Source organism: Odocoileus virginianus, chromosome 2, assembly GCF_023699985.2.
Source record: "Odocoileus virginianus isolate 20LAN1187 ecotype Illinois chromosome 2, Ovbor_1.2, whole genome shotgun sequence".
Classification (NCBI taxonomy): domain Eukaryota; kingdom Metazoa; phylum Chordata; class Mammalia; order Artiodactyla; family Cervidae; genus Odocoileus; species Odocoileus virginianus.
Genome location: NC_069675.1, coordinates 90,933,405 through 90,958,461, shown reverse-complemented (window position 1 = coordinate 90,958,461; position 25,057 = coordinate 90,933,405). Strand labels below are relative to the sequence as shown.

Below are 25,057 nucleotides of genomic sequence, written 5' to 3'. Positions count from 1 at the left end.
TCACAGTCAAGGTACATACAAGGTACATACATTGCATTTGCTTATACTTATAAGGCTGTTCTTTTTTAAAAATTGCCCTTGATTTTTAAAAAAAAATTATTTCCAGGGCTTCTTTGCTTCTTGTGAATTTTGTCTAGTGGCAGAGAGGGAGGGCTCCTCTCAAGTTGCAGTGCATGGGGTTCTCATTGCCGTGGCTTCTCTTGTTGTGGAGTACAGGTTCTAGGCACTCAGGCTTAGTAGTTGTGGCCACATGGGTTTAGTTGTCCCGAGGCATGTGGAATCTTTCTGGACCAGGGATCAAACCCATGTCCTTTGCATTGACAGGCAGATTCTTAACCACTGGACCACCTGGGAAGTCCAAGATTATTCTTACACCCCGCAGTCATTTTTCTAGCCAGTTGTGTTAGTCATCTTCATGTAGGTTTAGTTCCTGATTTTATATCTTAAGCATTAAAAAGTCTTTTGTGATTCTTATTCCTTCAAGTCCGGAAATACCTTTCCTGCCTGTCTACATGTTGAACACCAAGGTTCAGCTCCCTCTCTGTGGCATGCCACTCCAATCTAATGAATTTTTCTTCCTCCATTTCCCTGACATGTAGATCTAAGGTAAGAATCTCATAATACTCATTTCTGTCACTTTAGTCAGCATAGTGCCTAGCTCATAGGAGGCACTCAACGAATGTTTGTATGACTGGATAAAAACCCTTAGTCCTTAGTTTCTAAAATATTTTTAGTCTGTGGCTCTGGATTATTATTTTTTTTTTTTCCCTGAACTATAGACTCCTCTTTCCAACTCCAGGAATAGATGGCAAAAGTAGAAATCATATTTAAGTATGTACTTGGTTGCTCCTGTTGTTTCCCTGAACTCGAGAACTTTGCTTGTTAGTCTCAGTTAATATGGTCTCCATTTGGCTGTGTTTCCTTATTCATGGTTAGTTGAATTAAACTCCTGTCCTTGCCATAAGGAATGTCTGCAATCAAGCATCTGACAGATGAAAACTAGAGACCTTGGGCTTTTGTTTTTTGTGTGGTTTTTCAAGGTTAAAAAGAAATTGAATATATTTTCTGCATAATTCTGTTTTTCTGAAATGGATAGAGATATTCTAACTAGTCCCTCTCTATCAGTAGTCACATGGCTTTCACTTTGCATCAGACTCTCATTGAAACTTCTTGAAGGCAAATAAGACTGAGATGATTCCAGTGATTGTGTAGTCACTAGAATTGCTATCTTTTGTTTTACTTTCAAGGACTGAACATAATACATCTTGATTACCCCCTTCAGCTTAGAAATCTGCCATCTTCTTTGAAAGTTTCCATTTGAATAACAAATATGAAAATAATGTTGAATAGTGGCATCTAAAAAGAGGCTTTGTTTTCTTTCCAAGATATGTGGCATTATGGAGGAAATGAGAGACCTAGGATATTTGGATTTCTTCTCAAGTGGTCTGATGACTTGCTCTTTTCCTTTTCTTGGGCCTCAGTTTCCCCATCTTTAAAATGAAAGTGAACCAGTTTCTTGCAAGGTTAACTGAGGTTCTGCTGTTCATAATTTGAACTCAGCTTTTGAATTCTGTTAGATATGCAATATGCAAATATTGCACGTGTTGGTTGAATGTAGATTTTTTTCCTACATTAGAAAGCTAGTATTAGCAAGTAGAAAATGTTGCTGATTTCTTACCCTTTTCTCTGCTTTCCACTGATAAATCATGTGAATCCGTCTAGTCTGTTAGATGATTTCTCTTGACTGTAGTTGTTTAAACAATCTTGGGAGCTTGAGTTTAGATTTAAGGTTTGTCTTTTGCATTTGCATGTTGACTAAGGTGCATGTTCATGTTCTCTGCCTTTTCCTCCCAGTAGAACTTAAAAAGGGCTCTCAAAAAACTTGTGGGGCTGAAGATATTGAAGAAATATGACTCTATATCTAAAGATAAAACTTACTTGCCTAAACTGTGTTAAAGATTTGTTCTCACACTTATGGGTACATCAGGGATTATTATTGAGACCCACTACTGCATTCAGTTTCTGGGGTCAGGAAGATCCCCTGAAGAAGGAAATGGCAATTAATTCCAATATTCTTGCCTGGAGCATTTCATGGACAAAGGAACCTGGTGGGCTACAATCCATGGGGTGGCTAAGAGTCGGACACGACTGAGTGACTAATTTTCGCACCCTTTGAAATCAAGAATGCTGCTTCAGTCTTGATATTAGTAGGTTGACCAATAGCTCCCCATTTTATATTTTCCTCCAAAGGTTGCTGTTGTAAAGCAGAGGTTTACTACACTTTATTAATCTCTTGTCTGAATGGGAATAAGAATGGGAAAGCTGGTTGATGTGTTTGTGTTGCAGTGACATGTGTGATGGCAGGGGCAGAAAATTTATTAGGCAGACAGATTATAACGTTTTCTCCTCTAAACCATTGGTCACTTTCCCTTTAGACCCTACCTTGTAAGGTGATTTAGTGTTCTCTCTCTTGGTTGGGAAATCCCTCTAGTGATAGTGGTAGCAATATTTGCCATTCAATTATATGGCTGCCAGTGACAGATTCCACTCCCACCCCGAAGAAAAGTCTCCTTTTTTATGAAATACTGCTGTAAAATGTGCCTAGCCTTTAAGTTATTTCCAAGGCTAACCTAGATATTGAGGGAGATTATAAGATGAAACACTGCAAAGTTAAAAAGCATTTATCCCTGGTAACTGGTCTCTCTTTGATCATCCCACCTTCTCAGTGCAACTTGCCCTGATGTTGTATTCTGATATCTGAATGGATAGCTAAATGTTTGACATCATGTGTCATTAGCATATGGCTCAGATTTGTCAGCCTCTGCAGATCTGTGGCAGTGTTTGAGCAAGTATCCACACACCTGGTGTGATGCGCTCTGCCATGTGTTACTGGTATGGTTCACAAATCAAGGAGGCATAGCATAATGATTGCTTAATGTCTTAGGAGTTTTACAGGAATGAAGCAGGAAGCTTAAAGATTTACACCCTTGACTAGGGATGAGGGGTGAAATTTCTAACCTTTACTTTCCAAAAGGATTTTGCAGACCTAGTTCCCTCTCTCCGTGTTATTTCAAACTAGTGTGTTTAGCCACAGCATGAAAATTAAGGGCCAGAGTTAAGGTGAACCCTGCAAATAACTCAGAGCTTCACATTTTAATTTTCTCAGAAGAATTTGCCTTGTCATTGTTTATTATAATGACAAAAAGCAGGGGATCCCACTCCTACCCCTCCCAACACATGCATAACACGGAGTCTTTGTATTTTTCTTTTTCTTCTGCCAAAGGTTCTAACTCTAAACTTTTAATTCAAATTACAAAAGAATATGATATAAACTAGCTCTTGAAAGAAACGAGAGAAAAACCCCTACGTACTGGAACTCTTCTAAATGAAAACCAGGTCCTTCTAGAATACTGCCTTTTAAGTTAAGGATCTCAGCTTTAAAAAAGACTGGAGGAGTATTTCCTACTAAATATTTCCATAATAGTTTTCAGAGAGACATGGTAGGCAGTATTGTTAACTAAAGAAAATAAGTCTATCAGTTCCACTTAGATAACCTTTGGTAATAAACGAACTCCGTACACGTTGTGACCTTAGTGCCTGAACTTTCTAATCACATGACTGGCTTGTAAACTGACCTGTGAGGATGACTGTTGTAGTTCGGGCTAAGAGAGAGAAATTGGCCAAGTGTCGGAAGAGTGGTCATCAGGCTGGACTTGTCTTGTAATCCCCGTTTCTTCATGGCTGCAACAGAACTTCCCAACAGACTCCGAGAAGCATGAAATGGAGACATGGGAAGGTAAGGGGGCAGACTGTTTCGGTCTGGGCTCAAACCTAAGGTTTAGAAATTTACTTTGAAGGTTTAGAGCAGATAGTAGCCTTGAGGGAAGAGAGAGGCAGTTCAGTTCTTTTTTGTGTTTGTCTTGGCAGAATTCAGCCAACAAGTTTTTGTGTAAATAGCAACTGACTGTAAATGTTTTGAAGTGGAGAAAAGCAAGAGAGAACTGTAGTAAATTGGTTATTGTGATTGATGATTTTTTTTTTTAATGAGCAAAAGAAAGGAAGGAAAAAATGGATCGAAATTTTGTAGTGACTTGAAAAAAATCTTAAACTTCATTTTACGTCACAGTTCTTAGGTAAAGTTTACATTTTAAAAAATTGTCTGTTTACTTCTTGACAAACTTTGTATATATTTTAAATTCCCTAATCCAGTTCACCATCTGCCAAAGCCTTATTTAGTACTGTTAATTATAGATAGTATTGGGGTCTTGAAGCCTTGATAAGGCAACCTTATTTCCTTTGGGGGAACTTAGATACTTTACGGTATAAGACTAAGCCATTGCTAATTTCTTTTTAAGTGGACTGATTTTAAAATGGATATATTCTCTCTCTCTCTCTCTCTCAATCCCTCTTGCTCTCTCTCTCTCTCTCTCATTAATAGCAAGTAGTGTTGAATTTGTATGTTTGAAATAGCCTCTTGTGTGAAAAACCCCAGTGTGCCACAGCTTTATTATTTGGGGCAGAAAAGACATAAGCAGCTAAAGAAACAGCTAGAAAATGAATCTTAGTATTAAAGATTTGCTGTATTTGTTCTCTGTGTTTATATAGAGCCTAAGACTTTACCAAAAGTTTGGTTTCTCGTACGCATTGCTGAATTATAGCCAAAAGAGTTTCAGATTCTTTGAGGCACTTGGTATATTTCTAGGAATGACATTCATCTATGAAATGCTTCCTTAGCAAAGCTTCCCACCCCCTTGCAGCATGCCTAACATCTGCCATAGGCAGCCTTGCAGTTTAATTCTTACTTTGAGGATGCACACACTGGAGAAATGGGAACTTGTCTCACAGCAAAATTCTTCTTTATAGTAATACTTTATTGTAATGCTCCCTTATAAATTCTCCCCCAGCACTTTACCAGCATTGCTTCATTGGTTTTTATTATAAGTTGGCGGAAACAATAAAGTTTATAGAAATTACCAATTACATGCATGATCTGATATTTTTTATCTTGAACAACTTCCTCTCTTTCCCCCAGTAGGCACAGAAATTCTTTGTTAAACTAATCTGGATATACTAGCTTTTCCAGAAGGGAGTAATTTACCAAGTAAGGTTTGCTTTCAATCCTTGGAGTAGCTTAGGGGTAAGCAGAGATACCAGAGCATTAGTTATATGAGTTTGGAGGGAATAGATCTGGAGGATTTGGATATTTTTCTACCAGTTTGAATCTGTTAGCGATACACAGTCTACCCATTCTGAAAGAGAAAAAATGTTTGAACAGAAAGTTCTCCCTCAGTTCTTAATTAAATATTGAAACTTCAATTTTTCTTAGCTGTTCAGTGGCAGAAAATAACTATGGTACTAAAACAAGAACTTTTATAAAACAAGTGAATTTTTAAAATGTCACCTAAATCATCCATACAAAATTCTAATAAGGCATAATAAATTACCCTACTGAATGAGGTTTTTGAAAGCTTAAAAAACAAAAAGAAATCAGTTAAAATGCTACTGTAAAAAAAGCATTGCCTGGTTTTAGATATTGGGCCCTTGTCCATTTAAATTAACCTTTGTCACAGCTGGGCATACAAATGTTTTGTTTTAGTTCACAGAGGGTTAACTCTATTCAAGCTTTCACTGTGGCAGGCCTGATCTGTGGAGTCATACAATCTGGTCTTTCAGCCCTGCCAGTCGCTAGGCAGGAAGTCTTATTTCTTAAGCTATCTTTCAGAATGGGGGGTTGGGATTTGGAGAAAGGTGGGTGGGGGAAGGGCCTTGGAGCATCTGTAAGGATCAATAACAGAGAGCAAGCCGCAGAGAGGCCATTGTGCACACTTCAAGATAGATGTAGCCCTTTTGCACGGCCCCTGCCTGGCAAGACAGACACCTAAAACCAAAACAATGCCACTGAATGAATTCCCTGTGAAAATAAGATTGCTGTTTAAAAGAGGAAAAGTACTTGAGTGCCCTTTTAATGTTGGGAATATTCTCATTCCTCAACTTGCCGGGATCGGGCAACCCCCACTAGAAATAACTCCAAATTGATTTTTAAATGCCTTTTGTCCGTATGCTAATACTGTATTGAATTGGAGAGGGTGATCATTTTGGTCTTAGTCACGTGCGTCAAAGCTTTGAGTAAGTAGTCTTTTTTTTTCCTTTTTTTCCCCCTCTTTTTTTTTTTTTTTCTTTTTTATTCTAACGTTTGTTTTACCTTATTGATATTGGAGACATCATTAAAAGAATTAAAAAAAAAATTTGGCTCGGATTTGAATAACATGTGTGTGGAATCCCGTCCCCCTTCCCAACAGCTGGTATTGGCTCTTGAAACTTCAACTGAGCTAAACAGATGCTCTTAAGTGTTATTTTGAGAGCATTTAAACCAGATTTGTAGCCACGGAATCTACTAAAATCATAGGTCTTATTTTAAAATACACTGAAGTTGTGATATGCTACGTCCTAATGCACATTATATGGATGTTAAACAGAAATGCCTGAAATACTTGGGAAAGTGAGCAAATTCTGCCAATGAAGTTATGATTTTAAAAGCACTACCAAGTTTGTTGTTTTACTTCAGCCTCGATTTTCATTTTTCGAATTCCCATTTTCCAAGCTCAACTGTAACATTCCTGTTTTACTGTATCCTTTTTCAGAGGACCAAGTCAGTAATTCAGTAGGTATTTTTATGATGCAAATTCTTTATGGCAGTTGGAAAGAGTAATGGAGTCTTTGCTGCTTCTCTTCTGCTAAACTCCCAAATTATTGTTGACAACTGATGGTAACAACTATGGAAAATGGAATCATAAAGAACTTCTAATGTCCTTCTTCCAGATAAAAATCTCCCAGGAATAAATACATAAGCTAACCTGAGGGTCCCTAATGTGACTTGCAAATATACAAATGGAATAAGGGGAAGGGGAAGACCTGTATTTGAAAAGAGCCCCAAGTTTAATTTATTTTCTGCTTCTTGAATTGAGACCTGACATATTCTCCTGGACAGTTTTGAGGCTTGAGAGACTATATCAACACTTCAAAAGATCATTTGGGTGTTTTTAACACATCTCTAACCTGTGTACCTTTTCTAGGGGAAATGATGTATGAAAAGAAAATTTAATCATCACAAATCTTGATAACATTGTTTTTGCCCTTCTGATGCATTTTTGATTCTGAATTTCAGAAGGGATCTATTCTTTTAATGGGTATTTTCCAGAGAAATACAAATATTACTAACAATCTGGAAGTTCAGTTACCATTTAAGTCGTATTAAAATGGGGTATGAAACCTACCATGACCCTTTGAACAATGTGGTCTTTAATGTGCTTTAGGGGGAGGGCCTAGTGAAGGAAAAGCCATAAAAGTCTTCAGGGTTCAAGATGAGGTTGGGATTTTAGGCCATCGCTTTTGTCATTTTCACACACAAACATCACTGCAATCATGTTTGATTTAGCATCCTTAATACAATGAGGTGGGAGAACAAAAGGATATCAGAGGCACAAGTATGAAAGCCAAACATTCTCCCTTCCCCCCCAAATTTTTTCAGATCAGTCTTTTTGTGTCCTCTGCTACTGAGTTTCTTTCTAAGCCAAGAAAATTAGTCCATTTGTAAGAATCTTCTTGCGTGCCTCAGTGGTTTGCTTAGGCATTTGAAAAACAAGCTGTTTCTCAGATATTTTTTAGTTATGTTAAAAGTCATGTCTCAAAGACTTGGTTAAAAACACCATAATTAGGAAAAATGCATCTACTCATATTTCAAGGTTGAGGGTTTGGGGGGGTGTTCTCAATGCACAGCTGTTTTACATATTTTGAAAAGCCTGATAGATGTAAAGGTCATTGCTAACTCTCACAGGGTCTTGATGCTCACACTGTGATCCAAGGACCTTGCATTAATTAGGATGAGAAGCATGGAAGGTCAGAAGTCAACTGACTGGTGGGCCTTGGTGAATTGTCGTTGGGGCCAATCAGAATTCGTATAGGATTTTTAGCCGTTGAAACCAAACCAAAACAAAAACAAAAAACGAAAGAACAAAAACCCTGCTGTTGCTTCCATGGCCTCTGAGCAGATCCCGTGGCCTGAATGGTGAGGGCTTGTCCTGTGCTGCCCAGATGGCTCCTGAAAACTTGACTGCATCCATTGGTCTGCTGCAGACTTGCCAGTGTTGGGTTAAGAACCTCAGCAGCCTACTCTGTCACTTGGCCAAGTCACTTGACCTCTGTGAGCTTCAATTTCCTCATGTACAACAGTGGATGGTAATACCAATCTCCGCAGGGTTGTTACAGGAATTGAATAAGAGAACCTCTGTCACAGTGCCCAACACATGCTTAACATGCCTTGACATTGAAATGAGTTTTAAATGGTAGTGAATTTAGGGAGATTAGGAAGGAGAGAGGATTCTTGGGTGAGGCTGTGGCTGGTGCTGTTTATATTCTAGTCAGAAAAATCCTCAGGGAGTGCCTCCATTCAGTAGGGAGCGATCAGGGGAGGACCCTTTGGAAATTGGACAGTTCTGTACAACCAGTGAGACAAGCTTCTGAGTTTTCTCCTACATCTAGCTGCTGTGCTCATATCCAATTACTGAGGTAATAAAAATGATTAGTAAGGAGTGGGCCTCTGCAAAATTTGAAGCTTTTTCCCCTAAGAGAGGTGTTTTTCTTTTTTTTTTAAATAGTTGTTTTGTTGGGGAGAAGGGATGGCTTCTGAGTGAGCTAACAGATTAAGTCATTATTAGGAAAGGAAGGATAATCATGTTAGTCTCATTTTCTTTCATGTGTTTTGGGAGATAAATAGTTGCCAAGATGATTGCCGTGGCCATACTTGGTGAGGTAATAAAGTTGGGAATATTATTAACATGCTTATCATTGTCCTGTTTAACTTGGGAGTCTTCAGTCTCTCTGCCTTGTAGTTGAGAGGTTATATCAGTGATTCATTTTCTTATCTCTGTATTTAAAATTATTATTTATGTAGCCAATATTCATTGAGCCCTGGGAACACAGGTGAATCAGACATAATTCCTTACCTGAACTGCAGCTCCCTCTTTTCAGCTACAAAGAGGGAAGAATAATTTTAATGTTATTTAACAGATATTAACTTTATCAGAGTTTTAATTTTTATTTCTTTATATATTTTTGGCCACGTGGCATGTGGGATCTTAGTTCTTAGACCAGGAATGGAGCACTTGCCCCCTGCAGTAGAAGTGCAGAGTCTTAACCACTGGACTACAGGAAAATCCCTCAGAGTTTTTTATAAACACAGTAGAATACTCTCAGCCATAAAAGGGAATGAAATTTTGCCATTTGCAGCAGAATGATTGGACATGGAGGGCATTATGCTAAGTGAGATAAATCAGACAAAGAAATGCTATATGATATCACTTATCTAAAAAATACAACAAACTAGTGAATATAACAAAAGAAGCAGACTCACAGTTACAGATAACAAGTGGTTACCAGTGTGTGTGGGCATACAAACTTGGGTATAAGGCAGACTCAGAATGTATTAATACAGAGCAGTGGGAATACAACCTATATTTTGTAATAGGCCTTCCCAGGTGATGTTAGTGGTAAGGAACCTTCCTGCCAATGCAGGAGACATAAAAGACACAGGTTTGATCCCTGGGGTGGGAAGATCCCTTGGAGGAGGGCATGGCAACCCACTCCAATACTCTTGCCTGGAGAATCCCGTGAACCGGAGGAGCCTTGCAGGCTATAGTCCATAGGGTCTCAAAGAGTCGGACACAACTGAAGTGAGTTAGCATGCATACACACACGTAAATGGAAAGCAACCTTTAAGCTTGTATAAAATATTTAACATTTAAGGGGGAAAAAACAGGTTTTGAGGGCAGTTGCTGGGAGAGGAAGAACATTTGGCTGCCAAAACTGGCAGTAAGTTTTGTTTTCACTTTGGGGCCTTATATTCTTTAGTTTTTTGACTAGCTAGACATTTCTTGAAGCATTTTTGCTGTTATACATGTATGGTTGAAAAGTAGAATATTCAAATACTTTAATATTTTTCTTAATAAAACTCAGGTCCTGGAATGAAGTAAGTAAAAATGTGGAGAGAGACTGGATCTTTTTTCTCTGTTTCTCTGTTAGCATTCTGTTCATTGTCAGCATAACTTTTTACTTCTGTGAAGTTTCAGCATGTGGGTGTGATGACTCGAGCAACCTAGCTTTGCTTTTCGAAGGAGCTGATAAGTTGTGGATAACTTATTAAATGTCAGATATGTTTAATTAAGGATTTCCCTGGTGGCTCAGACGGTAAAGAATAAATTTATTGACTAACTGCTCTACAGCAAACACATGTTTTGGACCTTTAAAAAGAAAGAAATACCATCCCAGGGGCTGTTTAATCCCTAAACACACATACTTGAGTCTGTGCAAATGAGAAATGTGTAAGTGAAAGTCTTGGCACCCAGTAGCTGCTGGTCATGAAGTCTTGGCTGTTGTTACTATTTTAAGAACGTGTATACATGCACACACAGGTGTGTGAAAAACTCACTCATGGTTTTTAAGCGTGCCACGAGATAGTTGTTGATTGCCGCCAGCAAGAAAATCTACCACCCCCATGTCTTACATTGACAGGGGGCAGAAGGGTTTGGTGATGATGTGCTACAATTAATTTCTTTCCTCGTCTTTAGGTATAGTCCATACAATGGTTTTAACCGTATCACATATTTAAATGGTACTTTGAGAAACTGACCATCACATTGTTCTGTTAGGATTCTAGGTCCCTTTTGAACGTGTGGAAATTAATTCTCCCTCAGCACCTCTGCTCTTGTCCTCACACACCTTTGAGTCATATACACTAGAACACTTGCCATAAGGGTTGCCAATCTGATACCAAAGAAAAACTACCAACCATAGAATATGCTTTAGTAGGGAAAGATCATCATATGTCATATGCTGAAAAATACTTCAACTTCATTTCTTAATTCTTTTTTTCCACCAACCGGTAGTCTTACCAAAGGAAGAGAGTGATGAATGTCTAGGGAATCTTGGGGAGTGGTGGAGAAGGAATGTTAGTTTTATGAAAGTACTGATCCAGGGCCTCAGGGAAGCAGAACCCTGTAGTTCTGATGGCTACATTAGTAAACTCATGTGAGTGTAACTGTGAAAGACCGCTCATGTACATAATTTAAGTTTCATAGTTTGTGGTCTTAATATGCAGAGAGACTCTAGCACTTTTTCTGAACAGTGTTTTGAAAGTAGTTACAAAAGACTTTTTGGCAGTTAGAGTGTGAATCTCATAATGCAACATGTCTGTGTTCTGGCCCTGCATGGTAAATCTGGTCGGAATTCTGGTGAAAGTAGCCTTTTGGTAAGGCAGTGTGGCAACTATGTTTTGCACATGTGATTTTACTTAAAGCATGCTCATTTGTCTGTCTTTCACCAGGACCTTAGAACTGGGCAGCGATCTTGGTAGCTAAGTACTGAGCTTTGAGCATTGGTGTAAGGTTTTTTGGGATGATTCACCAGTTTGTCAACTAGAGTTCTTATAAACTGTGCATTTGGATTTGCAAGTAGAGAAGCTATGCCATTTTTTCAGCTGACATTCACTAGTGGTTTCCTTATGCTTAATTATTGAGCTGTGCATATAAGGATACAGAAAAATTAAGATTCTCTCCCTGCTCAGTGGAGCTTACAGTCTAGCAGAGCGAGATAGGTAAGTGCAAAAAAAGTGAAAGTGAAAGTCACTTAGTCATGTCCCACTCTCTGTGACCCCACAGACTATACAGTTCATGGAATTCTCCAGGCCATAATACTGGAGTGGGTAGCCATTCCCTTCTAAGGGGTCTTCCCAACCCAGGGATTGAACCCAGGTCTCCCACATTGTAGGCAGATTCTTTACCAGCTGAGCCACAAGGGAAGCCCAAGGATACTGGAGTAGGTAGCCTATCCCTTCTCCACTGGGTCTTCCAGACCCAGGAATCGAACTGGGGTCTCCTGCATTGCATGTGGATTCTTTACCAGCTGAGCTACCAGGGAATCCCAAGTGCAATAAAGTGAGACTCAATAATAGCAATCCTGGAAGGTACAGAGGAAAGAGTGCTCTTCCCCCCGCACCCCCCTTTTTGGCCACACCATGCAGCACACGGAACTTTGCCCACCCGGGACGGAACCCATGCTCCTTGCAGTGCAAGTGCTGAGTCTTATGACTGGACCATCAGGGAAATCCAAGAGTGCTCATTTCTATTTGGACTACCAGGTTAGACTTCAACCAGAAAGGCATTATGACAGCTTGGTCAGCGTTTGTCAGGCTGGTGTACTGGGAAAGGGGTCTCCCAGGCAGAAGGAGCAGTGAAAGCAAAAGCATGAGAGTATAAAACAATCTGACAGGGTACCAGGTGATATAAGGCCCACATAATACAGGAATATTGCTTGATTTTAGATGTAAGAGAAACCCTAGAGAGAGCCTTGGTCTGTGAATGGATATCCCTACCCTTGATGAGCAGAAGAGAACCCTCTTCACATTTCCTTCAGTGTTCCTCTTGCAAATATGTTGAAGAGATTAATGTACTTTGCTAGAAAAGGGCATGGGTCCACCCCAGAGCTGGAGGCGTGGACATTACTGCTTCTGAAATTTAGGGAGAGCATGATATAATCATACTTAACTTTGTTACAACTTGCCAGGTACTACAGAGGGAGAAGCCTTGGTTAAATGGTTCTAAGAAGTTATACATTTGTGCTCTGGGGGAATGTTCCAAACAGAAATGGGGTCTGTTGTATTTCTTTAATGAACAGAAAGAGCCTTTTTAAAAATTTTTACTTTATATTGAAGTATAGTTGATTTTACAGTGTTATGTGAGTTTCAGGTATGCTGTATGTCAATTATGTCTTAATAAAATTGGGAAAATTATAAAAATATAACTAGGAGGGAAAGCTCATATCATCTTCATAGGCGGGAACATCAGGGTGACTCAGACAAGGCAATAAACAGTCTTTTATTTGGCACCAAGTCCCAATTTACAGGATGTGAATGAGGCAGCTTACCAGCAAAACATGAAAAAAAAAAAAAGACTGAGAGATTTGAGTTACTATATACTCAGGACTATTAATGATCAATAGTATTAACCCATTATCTTTTGCAATGATGTAATATATACTGTTATAAAATACATTGCTAAATCACTTCAGTCGTGTCTGACTCTGTGCAACCCATAGACGGCGGCCCATCAGGCTCCCCCGTCCCTGGGATTCTCCAGGCAAGAACACTGGAATGGGTTGCCATTTCCTTCTCCAATGCATGAAAGTGAAAAGTGAAAGTGAAATCACTCAGTCGTGTCCTACTCTTAGCAACCCCATGGACCGCAGCCTGCCAGGCTCCTCTGTCCATGGGATTTTCCAGGCAAGAGTACTGGAGTGGGGTGCCAGTGCCTTCTCCGTATAAAATACATTACAACCACCCTAAAAGGTGACAAACCCGATTTGCACTTATTAAAAACATAGTATACAGGTCCAGTGGTTAAGACTCTACACCGTCACTGCCTTGTGCTCAGGTTCAATCCCTGGTCAGGGAACTAAGATCCCACAGGCCATGCAGCACAGCCAAAAAAAAGTATACAAAGGGGAGTAGGGAAGAGAGACCCCTTAGGTTATGTACTCATCAAGCCACACTAGGTTGTTGTGAGCATCATATTTTCATATGACCCGTACAGGCAGGAACATGTCCAGAGAAGAAGGCAGATGAGCAGTGTGGTAAGGGCAGTAGAAATCGTGTACTGTGTGAGTCAGTTTTGTAAACTAGGGATATTAAGCTCTGAAGGCTCAAAACTCTTCGTAGAAATAGGGAGGGAGCAGGCTGGTTCAGGTTGGGCAGTGTCCACAGCTTGATTAAGATGAGAATGGTGTTTTTCGTTCGTTTGTCTGTTTTGGTTTGGGGGGTGGTTGTGTTTGCTTTTGGGTTTTTTTTGACTGTACCACACAGCTGGTAGGATCTTCGTTTCCCAACCAGGGTTTGAACCTGGGCCCCTGCAGTGAAAGCGCCAAGTCCTAACCTCTGGACTGCCAGGATGTTCCCAAGATCAATATATTTTTATTACAGGGAGCCATATTTAAGCATCAGGAGCTGTGGTAACTACTGCCAACCCTTATGAATCCACGTGGTACAACACCTCGGCTTCACTTCATACCCAACCCTCACCACCACCACTGTCACAGAGATGAGCAGTAGCAGCTTCTGCTTTTCTAAAGCAAGGCCATTTTTTTGGAATTCACAGTTCCAGAGGCACAGGGGAGTTCTCAAATATTTATTTAGTGAATAAATATCAAGAAATGATTTGAAGCAAGAAGTAATGATTATTGAATAGTGAATCAGTGTCTGCTTTAGACTTCAATTTTAAAATTACATATTTGTTTAGAGCTATAATGTGTGGATCAGAGTTATCTATTAATGAAATATCTATCTATCTATCTATATATGTTGTTTCCCTTTCAGAGAAGATGCCTCAGACTCGATCTCTTTTTTCCTGAATAAACAGGGAATCCTTAAAAAAGAAAAGTCCCATTAACAATCCAAATAGGACAAACCTAGCTCTTCTAGGCTTTTTTCCTCCAAATGGAAAAACCTAAATTTGCATGATCATGAAAACTGTTTTCATTGCAATTGGAAACTTGATTCCTAGCTCAAAGATTGCTACATATAAGACACTGGTTGGAACTAGGGACTTTGGTCTAAAATTTTATGTTCTTAGCCCTACCTGTTGAGTGAGGGGGTAATATTTTCCCTAAATTATTTTCTGTGGCATTCAGTTAATTGTAATTTGTGAACCATTTCATGTTTGTTTCCAGGTCTTTCCCCATCTTTTGTTCAGTGACCTAGAAGGATAATTCCCAAACGTTCAGTTAATACCAATCTTGTAAATTGCTCACTTGTTTTCATTCAACTGACGTCATTTTTTAGAAATGTCCTTTGTGAAACTACATCTGTGGCGTCAGATGGATTTTTATAGTGGTATGTGTAGAGGAGGCGGAGTATATTAGTAGAGGAGAAATCCTATGATTTTTACTTATTTCTGTTTAAATTGTGTATTCACAAGTTAAATTTTGAGGGTACCTATTCCCAGTTTCATTTTTGCCACACCACCTGAAGCCTGCATTTCAGATAGTGGTGACCTATAAAACTGAGTGCAGTCAGTACTTGGTCTGTGCAGCTGATCACAGTCTAGTGAGCAGCTGTACTCTCCATTTCCTAAATCTGCCCTTCATCACAGTCTGAAAAGCAGGTTTTGATAAAAATCAGTTTCCAAATGTAATTTACGTAACCTGAGCCACTGGAATGGGTAAAATGCTCTTCGTGAGGTTGGGGAGGTATTTGTGTAGCGGCAGGGCTGAGTGGACGCATGAGAGTAAGAGGCATTTTGATAACAGTGTTTGGTCTGTGTTTAACCAAGTTAAGGTAGACTCTGTCGTAATATGAAGGTGCTTAGTGCTCACTCACAGCATGGTAAAGACTCAGCTAGTCACACAGACTTTGTTGTGACTTTAGTTGTTCTTTGGTGGTGTTTTTTTCTTTTTTAAAGGCAGTGGCAGCACTGCGGCTTAGTTTTTATATGTACTGTGCTTCTCTTTCTGTACCCCACCCCTGCAGGAGATAGTCAGCTATAATGGGAAATCTGTCTTTGGAAAAGTAGTAAGGTTGAGATTCAGATCCATCACTGACTGGATATGTGACCTTGGGTAGGTCACTTTTCTTTTCTGACCCGAAACTTGTACCTTTATCTTTTTCTTAATAACAATTAAAATACATACGAAAAATTAAGATTTTTTTTTTTACATTTCACTGCATTACTTTTTATTTTGAAAATATGTCTGACTTACAGTCTCCTTTTTTAAAGGATTTGTTCTTAAATTTATCTTCTTTAAATGCGTATGAATTTCTCCTAGTTAAATACGTTGATATATGGCAGACACCAACACAACATTGTAAAGCAGTTAGTGAAGTGAAGTCACTCATTCGCGTCCGACTCTTTGCGACTCCGTGGACTGTAGTCCACCATGCTCCTCCCTCCATGGGATTCTCCAGGCAAGAATACTGGAGTGGGTGGCCATTTCCTTCTCCAGGGGATCTTCCTGACCCAGGGATCGAACCCAGGTCTCCTGCATTGCAGGCAGACGCTTTAACCTCTGAGCCACCAGGGAAGCCTGTAAAGCAGTTAACCTCCAATTAAAAAATTTTTAAAAAGAAAAATAAATAAACATCTGCTTAAATCTGTTGCTTCTTCCTGCAAAAGTTTTTTCTGTCATTCTTGTGCTTAGTCTCTCAGTCGTGTCTGAATCTTTGCAACCCCATGGATTGTAGCCTGCCAGGCTCATCTTTCCGGGGGGATTCTCCAAGCAAGAATACTGGAGTGGGTTGCATGCCCTCCTCCAGGGAATCTTCCCAAACCAGGGATAGAACCCAGGTCTCTGGCATTGCAGGCAAACTCTTTACCATCTGACCCATCATTCTTGAATGGAGTGATACTATTTATTTTATTTCTTTACCACTCCCATGTTTTTAACTGAATCTGATTTTTGTTCTAACCAGTTACTAAAACTTCTCACCAGTGACCTTTGAGCCTTTTCTCCTCACACTTTTTGACCTGCATTGTGTTTGACAGTGTTCTCTTCTTCATGAGACCTTTTTTGTCCCTTAAATTTTTCATAACCATGGATTTATAGTCTACCTTTTTCTTCTTTGATCATGTCATCTCGATTTCTTTCCCTAACTTACCTTCCCCTCTCTGTGTCTTCATCTGATCCTCCTGCTGCTTCTCTGGCTTGTCGGATGGTGCTAGTGGTAAAGAACCCGCCTGCCAGTACAGGAGACATAAGAGATGCAGGTTCAATTCCTGGGTCGGGAGGATCCCTGGAGAAGGAAATGGCAACCCACTCCAGTATTCTTGCCTGGAGAATTCCATGGACAGGAGCCTGGCGGGTTATAGTCCATGGGGTTGCAAAGAGTTGGACATGACTGAAGTGACGTAGCACACAGCACAGCTGCTTCTCCACACATGCCCTTCCTCCTTAAATTTATAATCAGTGTCAGCTCTCCCATGTATTGATGATGCCCACATCCTTCATTCTTGCCTTAACCATTGTCCTGTAGATAATTGCCTTTAGAAAACTTCTGCTTGACTCTCCCCAAGAGTCTCAAACTGAAGTCTCTCTTAAATTAAAGCCATTGATTTTTGTCCCTCACTCAGCTTTTGCTTTACTCTCTTCTATTAGTGATACCACATTTCTCACAACCACCTTTGTTTAACACCTTGAGTTCATTTTTTAAACACTTTCCTATCTCATCCTCTCCTTATCCCAGCTCTGGAATCTAGTCAGTCAACAAGCCACCTCTAGGGCCCCTACACTTTCTTTTCACTTTAGTCTGGCCATTTGATTGTTACCATTCCTGTTACCTAGATGCTCATGCCATCCATCTTGTGGCAATCTGCACATCATTGTGAAATTAATATTCCTAAAATACTGCTTTGATTCAGACATAGCTTTATTTAAAAATCTCAGTAGCCTTTTATCAGTAGGATAAAATCTGTAGCCTCCTTTGTGAAAATGCCTGGTCACATCTCTTGTCCAGCTTTCTCCTGCATTGCTTCTTTCTTACTGATGTATAGGAGTTTTATATATTTTGGTTGTAAGCTCTCTGTAGGTTGTATATACTACATGTGTCTGTTTTCATACCATGACTTATCACTCTCTTGAAGTTCTTCATTTTACTGTAGTCTAATTTTATCAATGTTTTCCTTTATATTAGTGCTTTATCTTCTGAGTGGTGTATTTTTTGCTTTTGATATTTGGGTTTGCTTTGTCCTTGGAATTCAGTATTTTACATGGTGTGAGGTAGGATCATGTCTCATTTTTCTTCCCCACATAGACATTTAATTGTTCCAACATTGTTCATTGAAAACTGTATTTTCCTCACTGCTCTGCAGTGCCACTAATCCTACCCATATGTCTATGATTATATTGTAGGATTCTCCATTCAGTTCGTTTGGTCTGTTTGTCTACAGTAAACATACCTTAATTACTACAGCTTTAAAATGAACATGGTAGGTCAAGTCATCTTATTTTTCTTAAATATTTGCGCTGTTTTTGTCCTTTTGCATTTCCATGCACATTTTAGAATTTGCTTGTCAGGTTAGACACACACATAGAGTTGGGATGTTGTTGTTGTTCAGTCGCTCAGTCATGTCCGACTCTTTGCGACCCCATGGACTGCAGCACACCAGGCTTCCTTGTCCTTCCCCGTCTCCTGGAGCTTGCTCAAACTCCTGTCCATTAAGTCTGTGATACCATCCAACTGTCTAGTCCTCTGTCATCCCCCTCCGTCCAGCCTTTAATCTTTCCCAGCATCAGGGTCTTTTTCTGATGACTCCGTTCTTTGGCCAAAATATTGGAGCTTCAACTTGGGATATTGAATGGAATTTTACTAAATCTGTAGATCTTAATAATAACTGTTCCAATCTACTAGCATAGTATACCTCTCCATTTACTGAAATCTTTTTCAATTTATCTTAGAAATAGTTTATTAAATAAGTATATTAAAATTTTTCTGTAGAGACCTTATGTCTTTATTAGATTTACACCCTAGGTATTTTATATTTTTTGATGCTATTATAAATGACATCTTTTGAAATTTCATTTCTGTTTGTGACTAGGATAGAAATATAATTATTTTTTGCATATTTCTTATTTTACTGTGCTGATTAGAACCTCCAGTACAGTGTTAAATGTAAGTATTGATAAAGGACCATCCTTGTCTTAAAATGTCAGAGAAAAGGTTTTTTGGTTTCCACCATTAAGTATGATATTTGGTATAGGTTTCTTTAGATAGGGGTTTCCCAGGTGGCCCAGAGGTAAAGAACTTGCTTGCCAATGCAGGAGACACAAGACGTGGGGTTTTATCCCTGGCCTGGGAAGATCCCCTGGAGGAGGAAATGGCAACCTACTCCAGTGTTCTTACCTGAAAAATTCCAGTGACAAAGGAGCCTATCTGGCTAAAGTCCATGGGGTCACAAAAGAGTCAGACGTGACTTAGGGACTAAACAACAACAACAAAGATGGCTTTACTTTGTAGATCTCATTATGCATCTGGAACTTGACATTTCTACCTCTAACGATTAATCTGTGTCCATAGAGACCCTAACTGAACTCTCCATCAGCCCTACTCTGTCTATGCCGGAGTATCAGTTAACATGTGAAGATATTAGACATTTCTACCTCTAAAGATTAATCTCTGTCCATAGAGACCCTAACTGAATTCTCCATCAGCCCTTCTCTGTGCCGGAGTATCAGTTAACTTGTGAAGAAATGAGATTTAATATGATAGTTCCTGTTTCCTGCTCTAGAATAATTACTGATGAAAAATAAATTCTTTAAATTGTTTCTAAATTTTGGAAGACTATAGCAAAGAAAAGCATGTTACCTTTCTTGGTAATAATGCCCATGTGTTGTTGCATTTCCCCTTCATGAATCTTAGAGCCTTGTCATGGCAAAGGGTCTTGCATAACTCACTGAAGCTACAAGCCATGCCATACAGGACCATGCAAGATGGATGGGTAGTAGTGAAGAGTTCTGACAAATCATGCTCCACTGGAAGAGGAAATGGCAACTGACTCCAGTGTTCTTGTATCAGGAACCCTATAAACAGTATGAAAAAGCAAAAGGAAATGACTACTGGAAGATGAACCCTCCCAGGTTAGAAGGTGTCCAGTATGATACTGGGGAAGAGCGGAGGACAACTACTAATAGCTCCAAAAAGAGCGAAGTGGCTGGGCCAAAGCAGAAATGATGCTAAGTTGTGAATGTGTCTGTTGGTGAAAGTAAACTCTGATGCTATAAAGAACAATGTTGCATAGTAACTGGGAATGTTAGATCCATGGGTCAAGGTAAATTGCATGTGGTCAAGCAGGAGATGGCAAGATTGAACATCGACATCTTGGGAATTAGTGAACTAGAATGGACAGGGCAAATATAACAGAGATGACCATTATATCTACTACTCTGGGCAAGAATCCCTTAGAAGGAATGGAGTAGCCCCCACAAAAGAGTCCAAAATGCAATATTTAGGTGCAGCCAAAGAACTTCCTGGTGCCTCAGATGGTAAAAGCGTCTGCTTGCAGTTTGGGAGACCTGGGTTCAATCCCTGGGTGGGGAAGATCCCCTGGAGAAGGAAATGGCAACCCACTCCAGTACTCTTGCCTGGAAAATTCCATGGATGGAGGAGCCTCATAGGCTACAGTTCGTGGGGTCGCAAAGAGTGGGACACAACTGAGCGACTTCACTTTCACTTTCACTTTTCAAAGCCAAAAAAACATTTCACTCTGCTTCATTGCGCCAAAGCCTTTGACTGTGGATCACAGCAAACTGGAAAATTCTTAAAGAGATGGGACTACCAGACCACCTTAGCTGCCTCCTGAGAAACCTGCATGCAGGTCAATAAATAACAGTTAGAACTGGACATGAAACAACAAACTGGTTCCAAATTGGGGTAGGAGTTCAATAAGGCAGGTATTGTCATTGCTTGTTTAAACTTATAGGCAGAGTACATCATGAGAAATGGCAGGCTGGATGAATCACAAACTGGAATCAAGATTGCCAGGAGAAATATCAACAGCCTCAGATATGCAGATGATACCACTCTAATGGCAGAAAGTGAAGAGGAACTAAAGAACCTCTTGATGAGGGTGAAAGGAGAGTGAAAAAGCTGGCTTGAAACTCAGCATTAAAGAAATTAAGATTGAGGCATCTGTCCTTTCACTTCCTGGCAAATGGAAGGGAAAAAAGTGGAAACAATGACATATTTTATTTTCTTGGGCTCTAAAATCACTGCAGATGCTGACTGCAGCCATTACAGTAAAAGACACATGCTCCTTGAAAGGAAAGCTATGACAAACCTAGACAGCTTATTAAAAAGCAGAGATGGCACTTTGCCAACAAAAGTCCCTACCGTCAACTAATGGTAAAGAGTACACACACACACACACACACACACAGGGTTTTTCCAGCATGGATGTGAGAGTTGGACCATAAAGAAGGCTGAGCACTGAAGAATTGATGCTTTCAAATTGTGGTGCTGTAGAAGACTCTTTGAGAGTACCTTGGACAGCAAGGAGATCAAAGCAGTCAATTCTAAAGGAAATCAACCCTGAATATTCACTGGAAGGACTGTTTCTGAAACTGAAACTCCAATACTTTGGTAACCTAGTAACAGCCAACTCACTGGAAAAGGCTCTGATGCTGGGAGAGATTGAAGGCAAAAGAAGGGGGCAGCAGAGGATGAGTGGCTAGATAACATCACTGACTCAATGGACATGAATTTGAGCAAATTCTGGGAAATAGTAGAGTACAGAGGAACCTGGTTTGCTGCAGAGTCCACGGGGTCATAAAGAGTCAGGCAAAACTTAGTGACTGAAAGAGTGGTTGCATTTATTTCTCATGAGTAACCAGCAAGCCTCCTTGAGAACATTTTGCAGGAAAAGAATTGTGGGCAGATCGTCACTGTTTTACATATAGAAGGGTAGGACAAAAACTGATTTATCTGCAGATATTTGTGGGTAACTTGATAGTCTTGCTGAAGCTTAGTGAACTATATTGGCTATTTTAAAAGCGAATGAGATTGTTTTGAGGAAAACCCAAGTTAGAGGTGTCTAGCACCAATGTTAAGACATTATACACCAATTGTTTCTTCTGCTTATGCCCTCCTCTGCTTTCACTTGCCTAACTGATAGTCATACATTGGAACTTGCCTCCTCTATGAAGTCTGTTATTATCTTACTCTGCCACCAGACTGACTGGAATATTCCTCCTTTGTGCTAGTGGAATTTTTTAAGTTAGAAAAAAACAGTCAACAATATTGTCAGTTTGTCAAGCTATTTCATTCTAATACAGACCATGAGGAAGCTACAGCTCCATGTTATTTATAGGTAATCTGTTAATTCATTGATTCTCACAATTCCTTGAAGAAGGGAATCTGATCCGCATTTTATAGAAAAGAAACTGAGGCACCTCTGGCGAGGTTTAAGAAGCTTTCCAAAGTCACATAGCTAGCAAGTCACAGAGCCTAGATTATTCAAGCCCAAGGATTCTGACTCTGCAGACCAAGTTCTTAATCTTTATGTTCTACTGCCTCTGCTCAAGAAGATTTTGTAGAGCTGACAGTTGTCTCTTTTCTTTCCATTTTTGAGTTGAGACTTACCTTGCCATGGTGAGCTCATGCCTGAGCTCAACTCTACCTCCCCACCCAAAGCTTGATCCCTTGACACCAGGCAAATCTGTTTACCTAATTCAAGTCTTCTCAATTAAAGCTTAAAGTTTCTAAAAACTCAGTTTCCACCCTCCTCTCTTGCTCTTGACAAAAGTAGCAAGAAAGGAAGATTCCAACAGTTTTTACTTCACTGTTTGCTTTTTTCCCTTTATTCATCAATTTTCAGAATAATGAATTGGTGTCAAAGCATCCTCCAGTGGTAACTAATGAGGTTTTCTGTTTTAATATTATTATAAATGAATTGATTTTGATATTTGAAGTGTTTTAATCCATTGCCATCGTCATTATTTTTTATGATAGTCTTCCTTTTAGGCCAGTGGGAGGCTTTTATATTGCTCCCTGTATCCTTTTGATGTGACCCCATTGTTAGTCTTGGGTAGTTCAAGACTCATCTTGTATATTGTTGTTCAGTCGCTAAGCCACGTCTGACTCTTTGCAACCCCAGGGTTGCAACCCCATGGTCTGCACCACGCCAGACTTCGCTGTCCTTCACTATCTCCCAGAATTTGCTCAAACTTATGTCCATTGAATCAATGATGCCATCCAACCATCTCACCCTCTGTTGCCCAGTTCTCCACTTGCCTTCTATCTTTCCCAGCATCAGGTCTTTTCCAATGAGTTGATCCTTGGTATCAGGTGGCCAGAGTATTGGAGTGTCAGCTTCAGCATCAGCCCTTCCAGTGAATATTCAGGGTTGATTTCCTTTACGTGTGATTTTTTTTGCTGTCCAAGGGACTCTTGAGAGTCTTCTCCATCACCATAATTCAAAAGCATCAGTTCTTTGACACTTAGCCTTCTTTATGATCCAGCTCTCACATCTGTACCTGACTATTGGAAAAACCATAGCTTTGACTGTACGGACCTTCATTGGCAAAGTAATGTCTCTGCTTTTGAATATGCTGTCTTGGTTTGTCATAGCTTTTCTTCCAAGGAGCAAGTGTCTTTTAAATTCATGGCCACAGTCACTGTCTGCAATGATTTTGGAGCCCAAGAAAATGAACTCTGTCACTGTTTCCACATTTTCCCCATCTATTTGCCATTAATGATGGGACTGGATGCCATGATCTTAGTTTTTTCACTCTCCTCTTTTACCTTCATCAAGAGGCTCTTTAGTTCCTCTTCGCTTTCTGCCGTAAGGGTGGTGTCATCTGCATATCTGAGGTTATTGATATTTCTCACTGCAGTCTTGCTTTCAGCTTGTGCTTCATCCAGCCTGGCATTTCTCATGACATACTCAGCATTTAAATTAAATAAGCAAGGTGACAATATACAGCCTTGATGTACTCCTTTCCCAATTTTGAACCAGTCCATTGTTCCATGTCTGATTCTGTTGCTTCTTGACCTGCATACCGGTTTCTCGGGAGACAGGTAAGGTGGTCTGGTACTACCATCTCTTTAAGAATTTTCCATCATTTGTTGTGATCCACAGTCAAAGGCTTTAGCATAGTCATTGAAGCAGAAAGTAGATGTTTATCTGGAATTCCCTTGCTTTTTCTGTGATCCAACAGATGTTGGCACTTTTGATCTCTGGTTGCTCTGCCTTTTCTAAATCCAGCTTGAACATCTGGAAGTTCTCAGTTCATGTACTGCTGAAGCCTAGCTTGAAGGATTCTGGGCATTACCAGGCTAGCATGTGAAATGAGCTCAATTGTATGGTAGTTTGAACATTCTTTGGCTTTGCCCTTCTTTAGGATTGGAATAAGAACTGACTTTTTCCAGTCCTGTGGCCACTGCTGAGTTTTCCAAATTTGTTGGCATATTGAGTGCAACTCTTTAACAGCATCCTCTTAGAATTTGAAGTAACTCAGCTGAAATTCCATGACCTTCACTAACTTTGTGTAGTAGTGCTTCCTAAGGCCCACTTGACTTCACATTCCAGGATGTCTGGCTTTAGGTGAGTGACCTCACCGTTGTGGGTATCTGGGTCATGAGGATCTTTTTTGTATAGTTTTTCTGTGTATTCTTGCCACCTCTACTTCTTTTTTTTTTTTTTTTTGCCACCTTTTTAAAATCTCTTCTGCTCCTATTAGGTCCTTGCCATTTCTGTCCTTTATTGTGCCCATCTTTGCATGAAATGTTTCCTTGTTATCTCTCAATTTTTTTGAGATATCTAGTCTTTCCCTTTCTATTGTTTTCCTCTATTTGTTTGCATTGTTCACTTAAGGCTTTCTTATCTCTCCTTGCTCTTATCTAGAACTCTAAATTCAGTTGGGTGTATCTTTCCCTTTCTCCTTTTCCTTTCACTTCTCTTCTTTTGTCAGCTAATTGTAAGGTCTGCTCACACCACTCCACTGTTTTTGCCTTGAGAACCCCATAAACAATATGAAAGGCATCTTTTATATTCTGCCTCAAACCTGAAATCAGCTGTTTTTCTTAGAAGTCCTGGCTCCTATTCATATGAAGTGATATTTTTAGAGTATACAGTCTGAACCCTTCTACCTTCTAGTATTCCTGATCAAGGCAAACATTCCATTTCCCTGTAAGTTAGTAAGAGTCTTCTCTTTCCTACACTATTATTTAACCCATTGCTATTTGTGTAGATAGCAAACTCCCTTGTCAGAGTTTTGAATACCTATCATATTTTAAACCCTCAGATTTTCATCAACAACTCTGTCTCTTATCTTACTGAGCACTGTAGTTACCAAGCACCATACTCTCTTCTTTGGTGCTGTTGTTTTTGTTGCTTTTATTTATTTATTTATGTAATAATTAAAGTATAGTTGATTTCCAGTATTAGTTTCACGTATACAACATAGTGAGTCAATATTTTTGTAGATCATATTCCATTTAAAAGTACTGTAAAGTACTGGTTATGTT

General features: G+C 39.6%; 1 protein-coding gene across 3 annotated transcripts in view; it reads left to right on the top strand.

Annotated features, from left to right (window-relative positions):
* NR6A1 (nuclear receptor subfamily 6 group A member 1) overlaps positions 1–25,057 on the top strand; it is a 222,441-nt gene that overhangs the window by 151,727 nt on the left and 45,657 nt on the right. The window contains exon 1 of one of the 3 annotated variants that reach the window (XM_020872059.2): positions 3,561–3,796. The exons of the other annotated variants lie outside the window; for them this stretch is intronic. Coding sequence (XP_020727718.1) covers positions 3,781–3,796 — 16 coding nt within the window. The 5' untranslated portion in view covers positions 3,561–3,780. Of the gene's footprint in view, positions 1–3,560; positions 3,797–25,057 lie in introns of those variants that run through there. 3 annotated transcript variants of the gene reach the window in all.